The sequence below is a fragment of the Mirounga leonina genome, unplaced genomic scaffold, assembly GCF_011800145.1.
Source record: "Mirounga leonina isolate KUSES-001 unplaced genomic scaffold, KU_Mleo_1.0 Mir_176, whole genome shotgun sequence".
In the NCBI taxonomy this organism is placed as follows: domain Eukaryota; kingdom Metazoa; phylum Chordata; class Mammalia; order Carnivora; family Phocidae; genus Mirounga; species Mirounga leonina.
Genome location: NW_023270454.1, coordinates 10963316 through 10986025, shown reverse-complemented (window position 1 = coordinate 10986025; position 22710 = coordinate 10963316). Strand labels below are relative to the sequence as shown.

At 40.7% G+C, this 22710-nt stretch overlaps 1 protein-coding gene across 2 annotated transcripts in view; it reads right to left on the bottom strand.

Annotated features, from left to right (window-relative positions):
• Positions 1–22710, bottom strand: part of MTMR9 (myotubularin related protein 9) — a 92253-nt gene that overhangs the window by 46648 nt on the left and 22895 nt on the right. Inside the window, exon 1 of one of the 2 annotated variants that reach the window (XM_035022669.1) lies at positions 5830–7719. The exons of the other annotated variant lie outside the window; for it this stretch is intronic. Coding sequence (XP_034878560.1) covers positions 5830–6011 — 182 coding nt within the window. The 5' untranslated portion in view covers positions 6012–7719. Of the gene's footprint in view, positions 1–5829; positions 7720–22710 lie in introns of those variants that run through there. 2 annotated transcript variants of the gene reach the window in all.

Genomic DNA, 22710 nt, shown 5'->3' with positions numbered 1-22710 from the left:
AATATTAGTAGTATTAAAGCTATTATTACTGTAACTTTTATTTATAACTCCAAATTTTGTTTACTACATAATTTAAGAGACTAATGCATTTACAAGAATTATTAGTTTATGTTTGGGGGCATACATGTATCAAGATATAATTCTGTGACATTAACAATGAAAAGCAGTAGGGACAGAGCTATAAAGGAGCAAACTTTTTGTATGTTATTGAAGTTAAACTGGTATAAATTCAAATTAGAGTGTATAACTTTAGGATGTTAAGTGTAATCTCCATGGTAATCACAAAGAAAACAGATATAGGATATACATAAAGGTAAATGAGAAAGGAATTTAAACATTTCACTACAAAAAATCAACTACATACAAAACAGAACATTAAGGGACAAAAAAGCTATAAGGCATAGAGAAAACAAACAGCACAGTAACAGAAGTCCCTTCTTAACAATAATTACTTTAAACGCAAATGGATTAAAAAAACCATCCAATCAAAAGACAGAGATTGGCAGAATGAATAAAAACACATGATCCAACTATATGCTGTCTTACAAGAGACTCAAGATCCAAAGACACAAATAAGTTAAAAGTGAAAAGACAGGAAAAAAAAAAAATTCCATGCAAACAGTAACCAAAAGACAGCAGGTGAGGTTATACTAATATCAGACAAAGTAGACTTTAAATCAAAAATGGTTACAAGAGACAAGGAAGGACATTATATACTAATAAAAGATTCAATACAGCAAGCAGATACAACAATTATAGATAATTACACACTTAACTACAGGCAATCAAAATATATGAAGCAAAAACTGACAGAACTGAAAGAAAAAATAGTTCTACGATAATAGTTGGAGACTTTAATACCCCATTCATGATAATGGCTAGAACAATCAGACTGAAGATAATTAAGCAAACACTTAACACAATAAACTAACTAGATATAACAGACATATACACACTAGCTACCCAACAACAGAGTACACATTCTGCTCAAGTGCTCCAGGACAGACTGTATGTTAGGCCACAAATCAAAGTCTCAGTAGATTTAAAAAGATAGCTATCTTACAAAGTATCTTCTCTGAACACAATGGGATGAAGTTAGAAATCTACAACAAAAGGAAAACTGAAAAATTCACAAAATTATGGAAATTAACAATGCACTTTTAAACAACCAAGTGATCAAAGAAAAAAATCACATGGTAAATTAGAAAACTGAGACAAATGGAAACAAACACATTACAAAACCTATGGGACAGAGAGAAAGCTATACATATATGAAACCAATTGATATATGATGGATCAGTCAAGAATGGGTTACTAGATAATGGTATTAGGAAAACTGGCTTGCTACCTGGAGAAAAACACCTGAAACAAAGGTAGAATCCAAATGAATTAAAGACCTAAAAGTGAAGGGTAAAACTATAAAGCTAATATGGAAGAAAATGTAGAATTCATCCTAGTGATCTTGGGATAAGGAAGGACAAACAATAAAATAAAAAAGGCACAAACAATAAAGTAAAAAACTGATGAATTCTGAATTAAAATCAAGGCCTTCTGTTCAACAAAGAACACCACAGAAAAGTCAACAAATGGGTGAGAGACTAAGAGAAGACATCTAATGTCTAAGTAAAGAATTAAAACCTAGAGAGTATACAAGGAACTGGTGCAAATCAATGCTAGAAAGACAACAAAACCCAATTTTTAAAAGTGAGTCAAGAAACTCATAGAAAGGAAAAAAAATTAATTGAATTGCTAGTAAGTCTATACAGGGATACTTAGACTCATCAGTAATCAGAGAAATACAAATTAAAATAAAGATATTATTCATAGTCATCAGACTAGCAAAATTAAAAAAAAATAACAAAGGTTGGTAATAACGTGGTGGAAACAGGGACCGTGGTGGGAAGACCAAAGGGACTAGTCATTTTGGAGAGTTCTTAGCATTACTTGGTGAAGTGAATTAATTTTATGTTATCTGCTTTCCGCCTCGATCCCACCCTGGACACAATCTCAGAGAAATTCTTGTATAAGATGCTAAGTGGACCCAAACAAGTATGTTTTTCAGTTATGTTGTGATAGCAGGGAGTTGGAAGTTATCTAGAGGGTCAGGTAAGTAAAATGTTGTAGACAATTTGGAATTCTATGCTGCAGTCAGAAGCAGTGAAATGGATGTACACACAGCAGTATGAAGAGTACTGAGTTAATGCTGAGAAACAGAAGATCTGTCTGCAACATAATCCTACCGGGGGAAATTAAACTCACACATGATAGTGCTACGTATTTTATAGGGATATACATATATCCACGGACAAATAGCAACACTTAACATACTTGCCTGCAGGGATTGAGGATAAGGTGGAAAATAGGGGTGAAAATTAGGGCTTGAAGAAGAATAAAATGTAAAAAACCAAGAAAACCTTGCAATGAATCAATCATGAAAATGACCAGTTCTCAACTGAGTAGGATCAACTCAACTTTCTACATCTGGGGTCCATGAAAAGAAAAATGTGTAACTGTAAAACTTACGTAAAACCTTGTGTGCTGAAAGATCTAATAAAATTGTATATGCAGTGCACATAACAGCATTCGATGAGCTTGTAAAGCATCACTCAAATAGAAGTTACGACTAGATATGAGAAGGGTTGTCATCCTCTACGTGATAGAACTGAGAGGTTCAGAGAGGTTAAGTGGCTTGCCCAAGGACACCTGTGCAGGAAGAGGTAGCACTAAAGGAGTCATCCTCAATACTGTGCTTCCTCTCACATCCCATTTACGATTCACTAACAAGGCATGGCAGCTCAGCCTTCAAAATACATCCCAAACCTGACCGCTTCTGAGCTCACTTCTACCGTTTCCACTCTTAAGTCACCGTCGCCTTCTCCCTGAACTACTCAACAGTCTCCTAACGGGGCCTGCTGTTTCCATCTGGTGCCCCTCGGCAATCCGTCTTCTGCCAGTGGCCAGAACCAGCTTCTAAAAAGTCTATCGGCTCTTACTTCCTTGCTTTCAACTCTCCAAAGGGCTTCCTTTGAAAACCATCACAATGGCAAATAAAGCCCTACACCACCTGTCCCCTGCTTATTCCTCCGACCAGTTTCTGCTACATCCCTAGCGTCTACCCTTGCTCACTGCCCTCCAGCCACACTGGCCTCTTTGTTCTTCCCAGTACATGCCAGGCCAGTTCCTGTCTTTGCATTGGCTGTTCCCTCTGGCTGGAATGCTCTTTCTTCTGATATTCACATTGCTAGCTTCCTCTTTTCCTTCAGATGTCATTCATTCATTTATTTTTAAAGTGTTTATTTATTTGACAGAGAGAGTGAACAAGAGAGAGCACAAGCAGGGGGAGTGGCAGGCAGAGGGAGAAGCAGGCTCCCCGCCGAGCAGGGGCTCTATCCCAGGACTCTGGGATCATGACCTGAGCCGAAGGCAGACACTTAACCGACTCAGCCACCCAGGCGTCCCGGATGTCATTCATTTAAATGTCACTTGTCTTTTCTGAAATTCCTTCAAAGAACACTGGCTCCTGGCATTCTCTATCCTCCCATCTTCCTCTATTTTCCCTCCTGGCACTTATTACCTGACACTGTTATTTACTTATTTTCCAACTTATTTGAACGTCTATCTCCTCCACTACTACACAAGCTCTTCAACCCTCTTAGTCACCACTGTACCTGCAGAGCCCAGACGGTGCCCAGCACACAGAAGACACATGGAAGTATTTCTTGAGAGCAATAATTAAACTCTAATCTGACCACCTAGCTCATGCTCTTTCCATCACATCATGCTGCTTCTGGGAAAAAGATAAATGTATATACAGTTTGTCATTTCTCCCCTAACAGATTAAAAGGTCACGTCTTATATATATTTTTTAAGCTCTACCAGGCCTAGCATGTAGTAAATGCTGGGTAAATATGAAATGAAAGCGTGAAAAGCAACCATAAAATAAGAAAAAAAGAAAAGGGAGCTGGTGGTAAGGAGAAACTGTAATTTGTATTCTGTGGCATCACTGATCATTTGGGAGTCAATGCCTCTTATACTCCCTATGTGCCTATCTGCCCAAGTTAGAGGAGTTTTGAAAGAGATAAAAATTAACCTGGCTTCAAGGATCTAACATATGTGTAAATATCAAAATTCAAATTTTAATACATACTTATTAAAAAGGCATAATTAAAGAGTTATAGGATTTCAAGGTGAGGAGAATTACTTCTAGTTGCGGAAATTAACAGAAGAAACTACAAAAGAGGGGGCAGTTAAAATGGTTATACTACATATTGATAAATGAGTAGTGATTGGATGATAGACTATGAACTCCTGAAAGATAAGAACTATATTTTATTCATCTTGGTGTTCTTCATGCCTCACAAAATGCCGAGAAAATAACGATATTAAATAAATCTTTAACAAACTTGGGAGGAACAAGGCATTCCAGGCAGAAGGAAGAGCATCAGTAAGATACAGACATGAGAATGCAGGACATAGTGAGCAAAAATAAAAGAGTGAGGACTGGCTAATAGAAAGGGTTCATGGGGGGCGTCTGGGGGGCTCAGTCAGTTAAGCATCTGCCTTAGGCTCAGGTCATGATCCCAGGGTCCTGGGAAGGAGCCCAGCATCAGCCTCCTTGCTCAGCAGGGAGCCTGCCTCTCCCTTTGCCCCCCCACCCCACTTGTGCTCTCTTTCAAATAAATAAATAAAATCTTAAAAAAAAAAAAGGGGTTCATGAAAGGGAATGGCAAGAACTAAGGTGGGAAAAGTAAGTTAGGGCCAGACATGGGAGTACCACAAATGACAGAGTAGAAGGTTTATATTCTGCAGGCCAGGAGAGACCACTGAAAACTTTTACACGGGAGAAGGTGATCCGAGGAGTCTAGTAGGAGTCCTCTGCTTGAAAAAATAAATAAATCTGTCAACAATTCGTCCATACCGTTTTCAATTCTATCACTGGAAATTACCATCTTTTAAGGCATAACCTCTCTAGGAATCTACTTAATATCCAAATTCTCCTGAGAGATAATAAAAAAAGCTGTTGTCATTCATTTATACTTTAGTGTAAACTGGATAATCAATTCACCTTCTCCTAGCTAGAGTTAAGTACACAGAGCCATTGGGAAAATAAGAATTTTGACTGCAGACATAAGTATAACTTTTTGACTCTGAGACACCACCCCATTGGAAAGACAGAGTCTGGGGTGCAAACAAACAAACAAAAAAAGAGATTATCTAATTAATACCCTTACTTAAGAGCCAATTCTGTTTTTGTTTTTTTTTTTTCCAAAAGCAGAACTTAGTAAGGATAAATAAAAGATATTATAATCTCCCATAGTAGGAAGTATTCAATTGATGACAAGGAAGGTGAGAAATATGATAAACTAACCATTTTTGAAGGAAAGAAAAAAAAGTTTTGTGGAATTTAGACACTACATACTAAGTTCTTTGAGTTTTCCTCAAAAGAGGCAAGTAAAGACTTTACCTAGATCACATTCAACCACTTTATGGAACTGTGGCGAACAGTTAATAATCCAAGGAATATGATGCTGCAAGAATATTTTTTAAAAAAGGTTAAAAATCCCCCCAAATGATGTTATGTACCAAAAGTGATCATCAAGCTGATAATAACAACCATATGATAACCCTGGGAATTCCATTCAGATGTAATGGAAATCAGGCACCTCATTGGGATGGTTTTCTGCTTTCTAAAATTCATATCCTCAATCTAGGCCGGGGAACGCTCATTTTGCTGGCGGGTTAGGCGATGGGGCGCAAGGAAAACACTGGGGCGCGTGGCCGCAGACGTCCACCAGGTTCCCTACTAAAGCGGGCAGAATAGGCACTCACCGCTTGTCGATGGCGTCGATGTTTGAATGGAGGAGCCACAGCTCCTCCGTGTTGTCCTGCCGGGAGGACAGGATCAGGTGGTGACCAGTCAGACACAAGGTCCCTTCGACGGCGGGATAGAAAGGCCGGTGCAGCACCACATTGTCCACCCGTGGGGTCTTAATCAGCTCCGCAAACTCCATGTTCCCCCCGCGGCCGGAGCCACGGGACTGCGGAGGCCCGGAGGTCCGAGGCGGTCACGCCGCCGCAGGGCTGGGGAGGAGAATGACCCGGCTCCCGGCCGACCGGAGGGGCGGGGCAGGGGCGGGGAGGCCGGGCCCCGCCCCAGGCTCGGGCGGGCGCGGCGAGGCCTGCGGTCACAATCACTGGCCGCGGGAAGACGAGGGCTGGGGCTGGGCCAGGCCCGGGCGTCCCTCTCGCACTCCCGGTGCCCCCAGGCCCAGGTCTCGGGCGAAGAGAACGCTCCGCGACAGGCCCAGCAGCCGCCGCCGCCACCTGGGGACCCGGCCTCTGCTGGGCAGCCTGAAGGGAGAAAGAGGAGGCCGCTTTGGGGCCAGTTTCCAGCACCGAGCTGCTAGGGACTCCTGGCGGAAGTAGCTGCTGGGAGCCGGAGCCCAGGGTAACTGTGGGCGGAAGCGGTGGAGCTCGAAACTCGGAAGACAGGGAAGTCAGAGCCGGAAGTCAGTCCCTCCCCAAGAGGGTGCTTCCGGAAACACAGACCTACAAGATTTGTGTTCCTACCAGGAAAAGGCTCTTTACGTTCATGTCCAGCGCCGTACCTCCCATTCCTCCAAATATTCCGTATCAGAAAAGGCCGGGGAGGATGGAACGACGAGAAGAGGTCCTTGTCTGCCTCCCTGCACTTGAGTAGTAATCCCTCCTCCAAGGGCTCTTCATAGCGTGGAGCTGTCGTTAATTGTGATGATTTTCGTCCATTCGCCGTGAGATGACAAGTGTGGGATCGAATGAGTGATTGTGACCGAGGAGAATCCTACAGGTGTAAGGGAGAAACCCAGCGCCGGGCGCTGCTGACTCCCAGAGAGCGCCGCGCCAAGGTTCTGTGACCTTGAGCAAGGAAAAGGAAAAGCATGCAAACACCTATGAGAGGGACCTTGGTAGAAATAACATACAATGCACAGAAGAGGAAAAGATTAATCCTATCCAGTGAGGAAGCTCAAGTGACTTGCTAAAACAGTCTCTGTAGCAGAGACTGGACTTTAGTCTAGATCTATGAAATCAAGGTACTGGGGCATTGACACCACCACACAGCCTCCCCATTAGATACAGTGCCACCGAACTACTCCCAGATACCTAAATTATGCCGGAAATTTACTTAAATAAGTTCTCTTTGCTTAGTGCCCTCCCCCAAACTATTTTCATTATAAAATAGAGAATTAGAGGGGAAATATGCAAGGGTTTGAGTCCTGGTCTGCTGTCAGTCCATTAACCTTTGAAATCCCCACCATCTAGTATCTAAGGACAGCTAGTAAGCTACAGTCTCACAGCAATCAAAGACAAAGTTAATCGCCTAAACTCTCACCAGATCAACCACCAACTGTGTCCTTGCGTGTGCCCTTGCCCTTCCTAAAATCTTCCCTTATTAAAACAGAAACACTTTATAAGATTGTTACAGCTGAGAGGCCAGCTTTATTTGTCCGCAAAAGAAAAAAGGAACCAACAGAAAAAGGAGAATGAGGGAATTGGTTTATAAAGCTATTTTTTAAACTGGGATTTTTGTTGTCCTTCCACTTTGTGGCTCATTATAACAATTACCAATTGAGAATTTACTTCCAGAATAAAGAATCAGGGAAAGTTTTGTGGAGAAGGTATCATTTGAAACAATGACCTTGAAGGATGAGTAAGATTTACACCCTGAAAGGAATGTAGCCAATATGTCTTGTCTTAATTTAATGATGTCTACTAGAGGTAGGGGAAAATTCTCCAAAAATTCCGTGACCTTTTCTTTTAGTTTAACTGAAAACAAACAAACAAAAAAGCCTATGAAAAAACCATTGTGTCATTACATTTAAAAATGTTTAATATTCCATAAAGACATAAACTTTCTGCCCACAAGAGAAAATTGTCAGTATCATGCTGAATTGCTATAAGGAAACACTGGAAACTATTAGAAAATTGCATCTACTCTGGGTTTAAGCTCAAAGCAAATGAAGCCCCTGAGATCTGCAGAAAACAAATATTCAGTAGCAAAGAATAGAGGGGATGCAGATCATGTGAATTTAGTAAGTACATGAACAGTAGATGGCAGTAGAGCTCGACGGTAATAGGGTAGGCTTCCATTCTATTAATTCAATGAGGCTGTAGTCAAACAAGTTTTTTTTCCTTAAGATTTGTATTTATTTATTAGAGAGAGAGAATGAGAGAGAGAGAGCATGAGAGCGGGGAGGGTCAGAGGGAGAAGCAGACACCCCACACCGAGCAGGGAGCCTGATGTGGGACTCGATCCAGGGACTCCAGGATCATGACCTGAGCCAAAGGCAGTCGCTTAACCAACTGAGCCACCCAGGTGCCCCAAGTCAAACAAGTTTATTATCCAAACTGCCTGGATGCGAGGGTCTCAGATGATTCAGATAAATAAAAGAAGATGATGGCATTTATTTCTTTTGAAAGATGTATTTATTTATTTTAGAGAGCGCAAACGGGAGGGAGGGGAAGAGAAAGAATCCTCAAGTAGACTCCCCACTGAGCGTGGGGCCCAACATGAGGCCCAAGAGTCCATCCCAGGACCCCCAAGATCATGACCTGAGCCAAAGTCACGAGCTGCCCACCCAACCGACTGAGCTACCCAGGTGCCCCAATGATGGCATTTATAATGAAAGTAAAACACTCAACACCTTACAGGCATTATTATTTTAATCATTTTATGAGATAATAAATGGCATTAATGTGTAATCATCTTATTCTATCAAATAGTCACCTAGCATGTATTACGTGCCTACTTGGTCATCAGCACTCCGGGGAAGAGAAACAATAGATCTGACACAGCCCTTGCCCTCAAAAAATAATAGCTACTTTGGGAAGGCCAACACACTCTACACAACTAATGAACAAAAAATAAGAGAGTAAGTGCTAACTTTTGAAGTACAGATTTACTTTCCTGGCTCTGTGTTTCTCTACTAGAAGTTGGTAGAAATTGAGAGTTTGAAGGTAGTCTGAAGAAAGCAGGTCAACAATTGCCAAAAGTAGCAAGAGCATCTAAGATGGAGAAGACATTGCCCATATGTGCCACTGGTGAGCAGTTGTTCTCCATGTGCTTGACTGTTAGCGGCTGTATCGAACTTAATAACCTCGTGCCTATCTTCCTTGTGTTCTCCATCCTTCACCCTCCAATCAAATCAATCACCAAGTTGTTGATCTGATCTTCTGATAGTTCTTGAATCCCCCACTTCTCCCCATCCCCAAGGCCATTGCCATAGTTCAGGCCACCACCATCTCTCACTGTACTTAAGGGGGAAAGCCTCTCAGTTGGTCTCATTTCTTCCAGTGGGGTTTCCCTCCAGACTCTTTTTTCCATTGGCAGCTAAAGCCCTTTATACTGTTCTAAATTTTGTTTTTCTTTTCTTGTAAGTCCCTTTATGATCTAGCTCCTTAGGTGGGGATCAGTATCACAGTTACCTCTTCTGCTCTCTCTCTCTACCTGGCACCACAGCTCCCAACCATTTCCAGCAGTTTGCACACTAACTCTCCCTAAATAGCTTACAGTTTCCTTTTGAGATTTTGCACCCAGTTAGAACCTTGCTACCGAGTGGAAGCGTAGAACAGAGACCAGCATCATTAGCATTCCCTGGGAACTTTGTTAGAAATGTTTCACTCCAGAGCAACTGAATCAGAGTCTGCACTTGAACAAGATTCCTAGATGATTTTTCTGCACATGAAAGTTTGAGAAAGCAGTGTTTTAAAGAATCTGGTTGTTCTTTCTGCCTGGTATACATCTACCTCACTCGCAATACCTTGCCCCTTGACCTGCTAATTCCTATCATCCTTCAGATCTCCTCTGAGATGTCACTGCCTCTAGGACGCCTCTCCTGATTCCACGCCTCTCCTGATTCCACACCTCATGGGCTCCACATTATATAGGCTCCACAGCACTATGTAATAATAATAATAGTTCTGGGATGCCTGGGTGCTCTGTTAGTTAAGCGACCAACTCTTGATTTCAGCTCAGGTCATGATCTCAGGGTCCTAGGATGGAGCCCCATGTCACACTCCGAGCTCAGCACAGAGTCTGCTTGTCCCTCTCCCCATGCTCCTCCTCCCACTCTCTCTCAAATAAATAAATAAAATCTTTAAAAAATAATAATAATACTTCACACTTTTGAGTGTTTATTCTGTGTTCCAGACATTGTGCTAAATGCTTTGCATGCATTGACCCATGTAGCTCTTGCACAATTCTCTGAGATTAGTTAGTATTCTCCTTTTACCAATGAGAAAACTGATGCACAGGATCTTAATAGCTTTTCCAAGGTCAGAGAGCAATAAGTGGTAGAAGCAGGATTCAGACCCAAACAGTTGGGTGCAGACTCTGAGCTCTTCACCACCATGCTACATTGGCACCCATGAGAACTGAGCCCACCTTCGTTGCTCTCTCTAATCTTACCTCTTAATAAACTATATTGAAATAGACTCCTTACATGTCATAACATTCCACTAGACAATAACCTCCTTGAGAGTAAGGACCATTTCTTGATTGTAGTATGCTCAGCATCCAGCTTAGTGCCTAGACATAGTAGCCACTCAATATACATTTGTTGAAAAGACACCCTGTATTTTACTGAACACATTTCACCCTGGCCTCTCCTCCCACCACCCCAATCTGACTGACTTTAGATTTTTTTTTATTATGTGCAGTTAGCCAGCATACAGTACATCATTAGTTTTTGATGTAGTGTTCTATGATTTATTTGTGTATAACACCAAGCACTCATTACAACACATGCCCTCCTTAGTACCCATCACCAGGCTTACTCTATCCTCCCCCCCCCCCCCCCCCTCTGAAACCCTCAGATTGTTTCCCAGAGTCCATAGTCTCTCATGGTTCGTCTCGCCCTCTGATTTCTCCCCCTTCAGTTCTCCCTTCCTTCCCCTAATGTCCTCCGTCCACATATGAGTGAACCCATATGATAATTGTCTTTCTCTGCTTGACCTATTTCACTTAACATAATCCCCTCCAGTTCCATCCATGTCAGTGCAAATGGTGGGTATTCATCCTTTCTGATGGCTGAGTAATAGTCCATTGTATATATGAACCACATCTTTTTTTTTTTTTTAAGATTTTGTATTTATTTATTTGGGAGAAAGACAGAGATAGGGAGAGAGAGCACAAGCAGGGAGGAGAGGGAGAAGCAGACTCCCTGCTGAGCAGGGAGCCTGACAGGGGCTCAATCCCAGGACCCTGAGATCATGACCCGAATCAAGGGCAGACGCCTAACCGACTGAGCCACCCAGGCGCCCCGAACCACATCTTTATTGCAGATGTTTGTAGCAGCGTTCTGACGAGAGTAGGAGGGAGGTGGTGCTATGTTTTTCCCACCTTGCAGCTGAGGAAATTAAAGCGGATGAATAACTTGTCAGCAATGATGATCATCTCTTACATTTAGTCACTATGTTACAATTCACAAAATATGTTCAAATACATTATCACATATGCCTTTCTCAATGACCTGGTGAAATAGGTAGGAGAGCTATTGTTCCCAGCTCAGAGAGGAAGAACTGAGGCTCAAGGGATGGTGATGTCCTTCCAATGAAAAAACCAAGCAGAGAGGCAGAGACTCAAAGGCAACACTTCTGAGGCCAAAATTCAGGCCCTTGCCATCACACTAATTTAAATTAGACTTATTCTTCACTGTTCTTGTCTGTTCAGATTCTGACCTGTGGGTGTTAGGAGAAGATAGTCACTGCTAAGTAAGCAAAGGCGAGCTAAAGTTTCAAGACACAACCACAACAAAAGGAGAGCTCTGGGGACAATGATTTGATCAATGGACCTGTATTCAGATACATTCTAATAGTCACATTCCCTATGTCTGGTTCACTAGGCCACTTTAGCTTTTGAAACCAATCAGAACAGCAACCTAGCATTTTAGAAGGTGACAAACTGGAAGGATGAGGGACTGTTGCTATTGCACATACAATAAATCAGCCCAAGCATAATTGCTTAAAGCAACATCCAGCAGTTGGTAGCTAGAGCTGGAGTAGTAGGAGGGGAGAGGCTGAGGCATCTGGGGGCTGCCTAGGCACCCCTCTCGGCAATCTCAGGGCCTCTCCCATGGTCTCCTCAGGAGTTGATTTGATATTCCTGCTAGTACAGTGGCCTCAGGGTTGTCGGGCTGCATACAAAGCAGCTGGAGGTGTCAAGAGTGAATATTCCCAAGGGTAAATCAGAAGCTGCATTAATTTTTATGACCTACACTCGGATGTGTCGCATAATGTCGCTTCCACTGCACTCTCTTGATTTTAAACAGTCGCAAAAACCCACTCAGTTTCAAGGGGAGAGGACATAGACCCCACCTCTCAATAGGAGCAATGTCAAAGAATATATGCTACAGTGATGCATTTGATAGTGGGAAACATATATGTCTGAACTCAACCACCCCTGCACACGCTGGCAGCTGGAAAGAGGAATAAAGAGAATATTCAGAAAGTCAACACATTCTTTTTGGCAAAGTGCTTCTCTGCTCATAGCCATAATGAAATGAGCTAAGAATATGCAATTACATATAATTGGATATAATTAAAATAAAGAGTCACATCTAAAATAAAGGCATAATTAAGAAGTAGGAAAATTTACTAGGTGGGAATGTCAACAATGTTAATTCAGTGATTACTGTTGCAGTTTATTTTATCGTCACTGAACCTAAGTCAGGGTCAGTGTCCAATAAAGTAGGGAAGCAACCTCAGTCTGCCCTCAGCTCTTTTATTCACAGTTCCCTAGCTTCCATTTTTTCCTTTCCCCACACTATTTACAGGAAGCTTTACATTTAATTTTAAATATGACATAATAGTTTTGTTTTCAATCCTTTAATTTGCTCAAGACTATGATAACTGTTCCAAATTCCCCTTCTGTGTCTTCCCTTAGTTTTCTTCCTTTGGCTTTCCTCCACCATCCTTTCCTTTCCCATCCTGTTCTGCTTTTCTCACCCCCCCCATCCGTTTCTTTCAGAGACAACCACCTGAAAAGGACAGATCCACAAGTGTCACCCTGCAGATGACTGAGGAATTACAGAACGAAAAGCATATCTTTACAATGGATGAGATTTGGTGATCATCTCTATAACCAAGTGATCATCAAAGTAACATCCAGATATTCTGTGCTTCCTGATGTGAGTCAATAATAGATATGCAACATCACCTGGGGTGTGCACTAGCCAGACATGCTTAGCATGAGGAAACCATCAGACACATCCATAGAATGGGATATTCTACAAGGCAATTGGCTTGGACTCCCTTACAAAGTCAGTGGCATGGAAAACCAAAACAGAAGCAAAAGGCAAGAGGACCATTCCAGATTTGAAGAAACGAAAGGGATGTAATAACCAAATGCAAGTCAAGAAACTTGATTAAATCCCTAATCAGGAAAAAAAATACTATGAAAGACATTTTGGGGGAGGTGTGAACATGGATTGCATACTAGATGATATTATTGAGTTAATGTTAATTTTTTCAGATGGGATAATAATAATGTGGTTGTGTAGGAGGAAACTATTTTTCTCAAGAGATGCATGCTGAAAGATTTAAAGATGAAGTGTCACAATGTCTGCAGCTTTCAAATGTTTCAGAAAAATATATATTGATTATATGTGTGTACATATACACACATATATATGCACGTACACACACTGAATACACATATACCTAGAGAATACACACAAACAGCATGAAAGTGGCAAATTATTGATAATTGGTTAATTTGGGTGAGGTGTTTAAGGATATGTAGTGCACCAATCATCCAACTTTTCTATATTTGAATATTTTTTCAAAATTAGGATTGAAAGAATTAAAATAAAAAAGACCTGCAACAGTATGATGGTCATCGATGGAAGTTTTGGCAGCTAAACACAACAGCAGACCTGGAGCTGTGGCTTAGCATCATATGTAGTCTGGAGCAGCCTAGCTGGGCAATTCAATGTTAATACAGCACTGACACAGAGAAGCAAAACTGCAGACCCTTCTGAGAAAGTTTAGATTCTGAAAGATCATCAAAGACCACCGAAAGACTGGCCACCAGTGACTACTGCTGTGAATTTTGTTTTATCATAAGGGGTTACTGGTAGGAGCTCAAATATGAGTTGTTAAATCAGACATTCAAAATTTAAAGTCCATGCAATGTAATCTTGTCACCAGCCAGAATTTCTCTACACCTGGAATTTTCAAATCCCAAAATTCCCCCTTCTGACCAGTTTCCTTTTCCTGACCTTCATGTACGCTAACCCTGCCCTGCTTGGGTAGACTCTGAGTCCCTTCTAGCCTTCTTTAACTCACATCCCTCTGTGCTCAGGCCCCATGCGCTGATCAGTAGCTCCCGTGACACTCTCTAGCACTCACTCCCTCACCTGCATTGAAGGCAAGAACTGGGTTCTACTGATCTTTGTAGCCCCAGAGTTGAGCACTGTGACAGGTACATAGTAAATATTTGATAAATACATCTGAATGAAATGGAATCATCTAATCCAACCCTCTCATTTTACAAATGAAGAAACTGAGGCTCAGATGCAAAACAACTTACCTAAAATCACATGGCTGGTGAGTGGCAGACTGGGAAGGAAAACCCATTTCCTTGTCACTTTCTGATCGGAGATTTTTCTACTGCCAATGCTTCCTTTCCCATCATTTGTTAAGTCTAGTTTAGTTTTTAATTTTTGAGATAGGATGGATGGGGAACAGGGAAAGAATAAAAAGCCAGTTTGTCTACAAATACCAGCTAATGGCCCAGGGCATGTCTCTTGGTCTGGCCTCTGCTCTCCACTTCCTCCACCTACTCATCCCTGGGGCATGGGGGTAGATGTGGCTAGACACCAGGAAAGATGGGGTAGTTCCCTCCTCTGCTGGTTTTCTGCTGCATTTTTAATCAGTTCCTCCCTAGTGGAAAGTCTCTGGTCCCCTTGATTCACTTTCACTTTTCCTCCTTGGTTTCAGTGTGTGTGTGTGTGTCTGTATGTGTGTGTCTGTGTGTGTGTGTATGTATCCCTCAGAATTTTGTTTCTAAGGAGCAATGAAAACCTATCTTTCATGACTTTCCATTTGAGAACATCCCCTATCCTAAGACTTAAGAGGACATTTTGTCATCATCAGTGTCAAAGATTAAAAAAGCCAGACATGAGTTAAAACGGTCAGGACAGATTGTAATCAGTAATACACTATTGCAGTAGGGAAGGGTCCACAGTGAATGGAGTTCAAGTTCAATTTGTTCAGAGGTGACTGGGCATTTCAAAGGGAGAATGGGGGAATAAGGAGGAGAAATGGCTGGTGGGGGAGGGAGGAAGCTTGAATAGGACCAAAGGCAGGTACAAGCTGAATTGTGTCCTCCCCAAATTCATATGTTGAAGTTCTAACCCCAGTGCCTCAGAATATGACTGTATTTGGACATAGGGTCTTTTAAGAGGTAATTAAAGTTAAGTGAGGTCATTAGGTGGGCTCCAATCCCATATAACTAATGTCTTTATAGGAAGAGGACATTAGGACACAGACACACTCAGAAGAAAGACCTTGTGAGGACACAGGGAGAAGGTGGCCATCTACAAGTCAAGGAGAGAGGCCTTAGCAGAAACCAACTTTGCTAACCCTTTGATCTTGGACTTCCAGCCTCCAGAACTATGAGAAAATGAACTTCTGTTGTTTAAGTCCCCCACTCTGGTATTTCGTTATGGCAGCCCTAGCAAACTAATACAGATGGTCATCTTTTTATTTAAAAACAGAAACTATATAACACCAAAGATTATGAAATAATTGACAAACACAGATGGCTCTGGTGTCCCTCACTCCTCCATCATGGTTCTCCATGCAACATGATTCTCATATCTGTCTCACGTTTAGGCCACAGCTCATCAGTTTGTCCTCCCAGCTTCCCACCCTGGCAGTAGCCTTATCCTGGACACAAACTTCCATGTCCGTCCACCAGGGGAGAAGCAAATCTATGAAGGAACCTGGGGAATACTGTGGATTTAGAAGAGGTTGGATCCCTAGGTCCATGCTACTTTACCAGAGGGCATTCCCCAGGAACACCAGTTGACCCTGGCAGAGAATTGCTGCTGTTTGGGTCAGGTCGTACCCTGTGGTGATCGAGAATTCTTCCATGGGCAGTCAACTCATAGAATGTGGAGCCCTGCCTCAGCACTTATCAACTGTGTGACCTCAAGCAATTTACTGAACCTCTCTGAGCTTCAGTTTTCCTACCTATAAAATGAAAAATAACCAACCTCCCGGCTGTCAAGAAGATTAAATGAAATTATATAATTATTTAAAGTACATAAAGTGCCCAGTAAAGGCTATGTCCTTAGCACCCCATATAACTAATCTCAAGTAGGAATAAAGTCATAAAGTTGAAAACAGGGCATTGTTGTTTGCAGTTCAGTTGGGCACCTTCTCTTTGACTCTAAGACTGTTCGCGTATATTTGAACTATGTTTGTGATTGAAAGAAATGTAGATTCCATCTGTTCTTAGGAGGATTGCCAATGCTTTGCCTGTGACCATTTTTATAGATTCCAGGAAAAGACATTTTGATAGTCCGCCTCATTCCTAGGAGTGTCCTGTACAGGCCCTCTAGAAAGGCAGGTCTGGGATATAGGAGGATGCCCTTAATGAAGACAGATTTCTACAGCTTTTCTCTTTTTTTTTGTTTAATTTTTTTATTGTTATGTTAATCACCATACATTACATCATTAGTTTTTGATGTAGTGTTCCATGATTCATTGTTTGTGCATAACACCCAGTGCTCCATGCAGAACGTGCCCTCTTTAATACCCATCACCAGGCTAACCCATCCCCCCACCCCCCTCCCCTCTAGAACCCTCAGTGTGTTTTTCAGAGTCCATCGTCTCTCATGGTTCGTCTCCCCCTCCGATTTCCCCCCCTTCATTCTTCCCCTCCTGCTACCTTCTTCTTCTTCTTTTTTTTTTTCTTAACATATAGTGCATTATTTGTTTCAGAGGTACAGATCTGAGATTCAACAGTCTTGCACAATTCACAGCACTTACCAGAGCACATACCCTCCCCAGTGTCTATCACCCAGTCACCCCATCCCTCCCACCCCACCCCCCACTCCCGCAACCCTCAGTTTGTTTCCTGAGATTAAGAATTCTTCATATCAGTGAGGTCATATGATACATGTCTTTCTCTGTTTGACTTATTTCGCTCAACTACAGCTTTTCTCTTAACCTGCCTTTACGTGAGAGCCTCCTCCTGCTTGTCTTCATGGCCTTGGGGTAACCTTGGCAGTGACTGCAGATCATTTTTGGCCATAGGCAATGTTTCTTAAACTGTGGGGTACAAAACATTTGCATCAGAATTTCAGAGGAGGGGGGCATCATAGGGGAACATGCAGATTCCCAGGCTCTTCCCCAAACCTACAGAATCAGAACTTCTGGGAACTTACACTTGTTCCACAAGCTCCCCAGGTGATTCTGAAGCCGCAGGTGCCGTCACCTTGATACAGTGAGTGTTCAACTAATGGTGGCTAGCATATGTATGTAACAGGGAAGGTGAGGAGGCAACAATAGCTATTAAACATTTACTATGTTCCAGGACCTAATATGCTGTATATGTTTCCTACGGATGCTGTAACATATTGCCACAAACTTAGTGGCTTAAAACAACACACATTTATTCTCTAAGAGTCTGGAAGTCAGAAGTCTGAAATCATTTTCACTAAGCTAAAATCAAGGTTTTTATGGTCAAAGCCACACTCTCCCAAAGGTTCTAGAGGAGAATAGTTTCCTTGCCTTTTTTAAACTTCTAGAGCTGCATTCCCTGGCTTGTGGCTCCTGCCTCCACCTGCAAAGCATCTTGCTTCAGTAGGCACATTGCCTTCCTCTGTAGTCAACTCTCCCTTGGCCTCCCTCTTATAAGGATACTTATGATTGAATTTAGGGCCCACCCACATAATCCAGGACAATCTCCCCATCTTAAGATCTTTGACTTAATTACTATTGGTTTGCAAATTGGTCCCCATATGTGGAGGGCAAGAAGAGACCAAAGAAAGAGGCAGACTGCTCCAGATTGGTAGATGACAGTTGTAATAAACAAAGGAACTTCCTACAAGACTTGTCTCAGGCAGCTGCAAGATAAGTAGATCTCCATACTTGCCTACCAGAATCTTAAAAAAAGTTTATACAGAGGCCTTAACTGGGTTTGATCACATATACTATCCAGATGGTCTCAAAAACACATTATTCTCTCAAGCCTGCATCCTTGAAAATGGCTCCCTCTGTGGAAATGGGGGCAGGATGTATATTCCAAGCACAGGGGAGGGAGTGAGGAGCCTCTGATTGTCTGGGTCCAGCTGATGAGGTCACATCCTCCCAAGGACTTCCTCCAATAATCACACCTGCCAAGTCTTTATTTTGCCATATAAGGTAACATTCACAGGTTCCAGGGATTAGGACCTGGATATTTTGGGGGTCATCATTCACAAACATTATTTTTTAATCCTCAAAACAATATTATGAGGTAGTTAGCATTAACTCCATTTTTTTCAGACGAGGGAATTGAGATTCAAAAAGGTTAAAATGACTTGTAGCAAACCACACAGCTGGTGGAGGGATTATGATTTGCACCCAAGAACTTCTGGTTTTAAGACCTGTGATCCTTGCTCTACATCAGATTAAACTATAAGGCCTGCCAAAGGAATCCTACCAGTCACAGCCTATCAGTCTTTCAGATGTCTGAGATGGCCTTTAAAATGTCCCAACATGATGCCATTCTCAGTTTCTTTCCCAGATGCAGGTGAGAAGTCCAGCTTCTGAATTTGAGTGGGTTATGGTAAGATAGGCTATAGACAGAGATAAGTCAGGTTCTTTCCAAATTCTTGGAACACCTTGAGAAGACATAGATGATTGCCAAACATCCCTCTAGGCTGATTCTCGAGATAAGAGCAGCCACTTGTATTTAGAGGCTTCATTGTAGTTCTGCACAATTTATGTAAAAAAGATTACATAGGAAAAACATCTAGGTTAGATCTCAAAGACAGCCTTAAAAAGGCATACCCAGGAGGTGTTAACTAACCTTACTACAGTCCTCATTTTACAATATATACTTGCATCAAGTCATTGCATTGTACACCTTAAACTTACGTATGTTATATGTCATTAATGACTCCGTAAAGCTGGGGTAGGAAAGCCATCTTCTTATTAGATAATGTCTCTGAAGTTGTTTTGATTCTGGGGTGCTCAGCCAAGCACATATATGGGACATGGAGGGAGAGTGAAGAATTATTGTAATATGACTGTAAAAACTACCAGGAGTATGTAGTTCTTGGAATGTCTTAAGTTAGGACTATGAAAACACAATGACAAATGCTATCTAACGACCAGCCAGGTGGAGATAAGTAAACAGGGAACATTCTGAGTAGAGAGGCAGAAAATAAGAAAAGGGATATCTAGGCTTCACTGCAGGAAAAGGTAAAAATAGAATATTAGAACTTCCATCACAGAGATGCAATTTAATTATAATATTTAGGTTGTAAAAAAATACAGTGTCTTCAAAAAGGAAAGAGAGCAAACTTTTCTATTCCAATCAAAGAGTAGGAAGGGAACCAAATTTGGATATTTTAATCTTTAAACAGAAGATAGTCTCCATTTTCATGTTCTCTTGTTTCTAAAAAGGCTGTGCATTGTAACTGAAATCTCTCTAGAACAAAACCACCTTTACACTTTAGTCAATGGCTTATTTATTTAGAACATATTTGATATATCGAAGAATTAGAATGGTTCTTCAAAGTTAATTGTAATGGGATTTATCCTGGGTTCTAAGTTTCTGTATTTAGATGGGCTTGAATATTCAATACTTACTCTTTTATCAGCAGCCTCAGATTAGTTTTATGTGGACCCAAACTCAGTCTAAAATTTCTGGATCTATCCACCATCCTAATTGCCCATTTTTATTCAAGTCCCACCTTCCCGGAGGAAAGTGAGCAAAGCAAATGTAAATGTTCACTTGAGGATTATACCTTAAACCCAAGTCAAAGAACTATTACAGATAGGGTCTATGGAACACAATCTCATGATTAACTATAAGACACACGAGGAAACAAGTCACTTGAGCAGGAGCCAGGAGAAAAAAAAAGCTATAGAAACATTCACAAAAGACTGAAGACGTTAGAAAATAAAGCAAAATAAATATTGTAATATGTTTATTGAAATAAAAGATGTGTTAGAAGTATGACCTTGGAACAAATAAGAACAAGAAGTAACTGAGACCTGCCATGATCGTACTTAACTGATAGTACCCAAACAAAAACTACAGAGTATCTGCTCAACACTTTACAAAGATATGCTAAGATTGGCCATAAAGTCTTAACAAATGTTTAGACAAGCTAACACTTTACAATTACTTTAGCCAACAGCCTAATATAAAACCTAGCTCTGCATTAAAAATATTTCCTCCAAGATCCTCAGGAATCTGTTATTTGACTGTCTACTATACATACCATAAGATTTTGACAAGGCTCAATGCTGTTGTCCCTTTTTCTTTAACATTTTTGGAGGTCCAACAGATCACCTACTACTCAGAACTTGCCCCTAAACTTCTGGGCAGGGGACATTTTGGCAGTATGCCAAAAGGTCTGTGTACCTCTTGACCTCATCTTGAGAAGCCATCACTGACCAGAGAATCCAAGTTGTTGCCGTGATTGGGAACCACTGAGGTATTATCTGTCAAAACTCCTGAAAGTTGCCATGAGATTGTTGAAACTGAGTGGTGAGTACCTGAAGAGTTCATCATAAGCTGTCTTTACTTTTGTATTCATTTGAAATTTTCCATAATGACTTTAAAAATAGAATCTGCTGTAGAACACTCCTCTCAACAACATCAAAATGTACATTCTTCTCAACTGCACATGGAATATTCTCCAGATAGACTATATGTCAGACCATAAAACAAACATTAATAAATTTAAAATTATTGAAATAATACAAGTATGTTCTCTGACCACAACGGAATTACATTAGAAATCAATAGCAGAAAGTAATTTGGAAAACTCATAAATATGTGAAAACTAAACAACACAATCCTAAATAACCAATAGATCAAAGTATAAATAAAAATGGAAATCAAAAAATATTTCAAGATGAATGAAAATGAAGATACAATATACCAAAACTTATGCAGCTAAGGCAGTGCCTGGAGGAAAATTTATAGCTGTAAATGTCTACATGAAAAAAGAAAAGATTTCAAATCAATAACCTAACCTTCCATCCTAAGACACTGAAGAAAGAGAAACTAAACCTACGGCAAACGGAAGGAAATAATAGATTTAGAGCAGAAATTAATGAAATAGAGAATACAAAATAGAGAAAACCAATGAAACCAAAAGTAGGTCATCTTAAAAGATCAACAAAATCAACAAAAACTGACCAAGAATAAAGGAAAGAAGACTCAAATTACTAGAACCAGACTGAAAGAGGGGCCATTACTACCAACCTTACATAAATAAAAAGGATTATAAAGCAATACTATGCACAATTGTATGCCAATATATAGATACCTTACATGAAATGGACAAGTTCCTAGAAAGACACAAACTATTAAAAACAACTCAAAGTGAAATAAAAAATTTAAATAGACTTATATCAAATAAAGACATTAAATTGGTAGTAAAAAAAAACTACTTACAAAAAAGCTCGAGCCCAGATGGATTCACTGGCCAATTCTACCAAACATTTAAGGAAGAATTAATACCAATTCTTTACAAATTTTCAAAAAATAGAGAAGAAGATACTTCTCAACTCATTCTATGAGGCTAGTATTACCTGATACCCAAACCAGACAAAGACATCACAAAAAAACTATAGACAAATATCTCTCATGAATATGGATGCAAAAATCCTTAACAAAAGGCTAGCAAACCAAATCTAGTAGTGTATAAAAAGGATTACACACCATGACCAAGTGGGTATTATCCCAGGAATACAGGTTAGTTTAATGCCTGAAAATCAATTAATGTAATACACTGTATCAATAGAATAAAAAACAAAATGCACATAATTATCTCAATAGACACAGGAAAAGCCTTTGACAAAATCAAATACCCTTTCTTGATTAAAAAAGAAACAAAATACTAGTAATACCTATCAAAATACCACCAGCCTTTTTCACAGAGCTAGAACAAACAATCCTAAAATTTGTATGGAACCACAAAGAACCTCAAATAGCCAAAGCAATTCTGAAAAGGAAAAACAAAACAGGAGGCATCATGATTCCAGATTTTAAGCCATATTACAAAGCTGTAATCATCAAGACAGTATGGTATTGGCACAAAAACAGACATGCGGATCAATGGAATGGAATAGAGAGCCCAGAAATGGACCCACAACTGTATGGTCAATTAATCTTTGACAAAGCAGGAAAGAATATCCAATGGAAAAAAGACAGATATAGTGTTGGGAAAACTGGACAGCAAGAAGCAGAAGAATGAAACTGGACCACTTATACCATATACAAAAATAAATTCAAAATGGATGAAAGACCCAAATGTGAGACAGGAAACCATCAAAATCCTAGAGGAGAGCACAGGCAGCAACATCTTTGACCTGGGCCATAGCACCTTTTTACTAGACACATTGCTGGAGGCAAGAGATACAAAAGCAAAATTGAATTATTGGGACTTTATCAAGACAAAAACTTCTGCATAGTGAAGAAAACAATCAACAAAACTA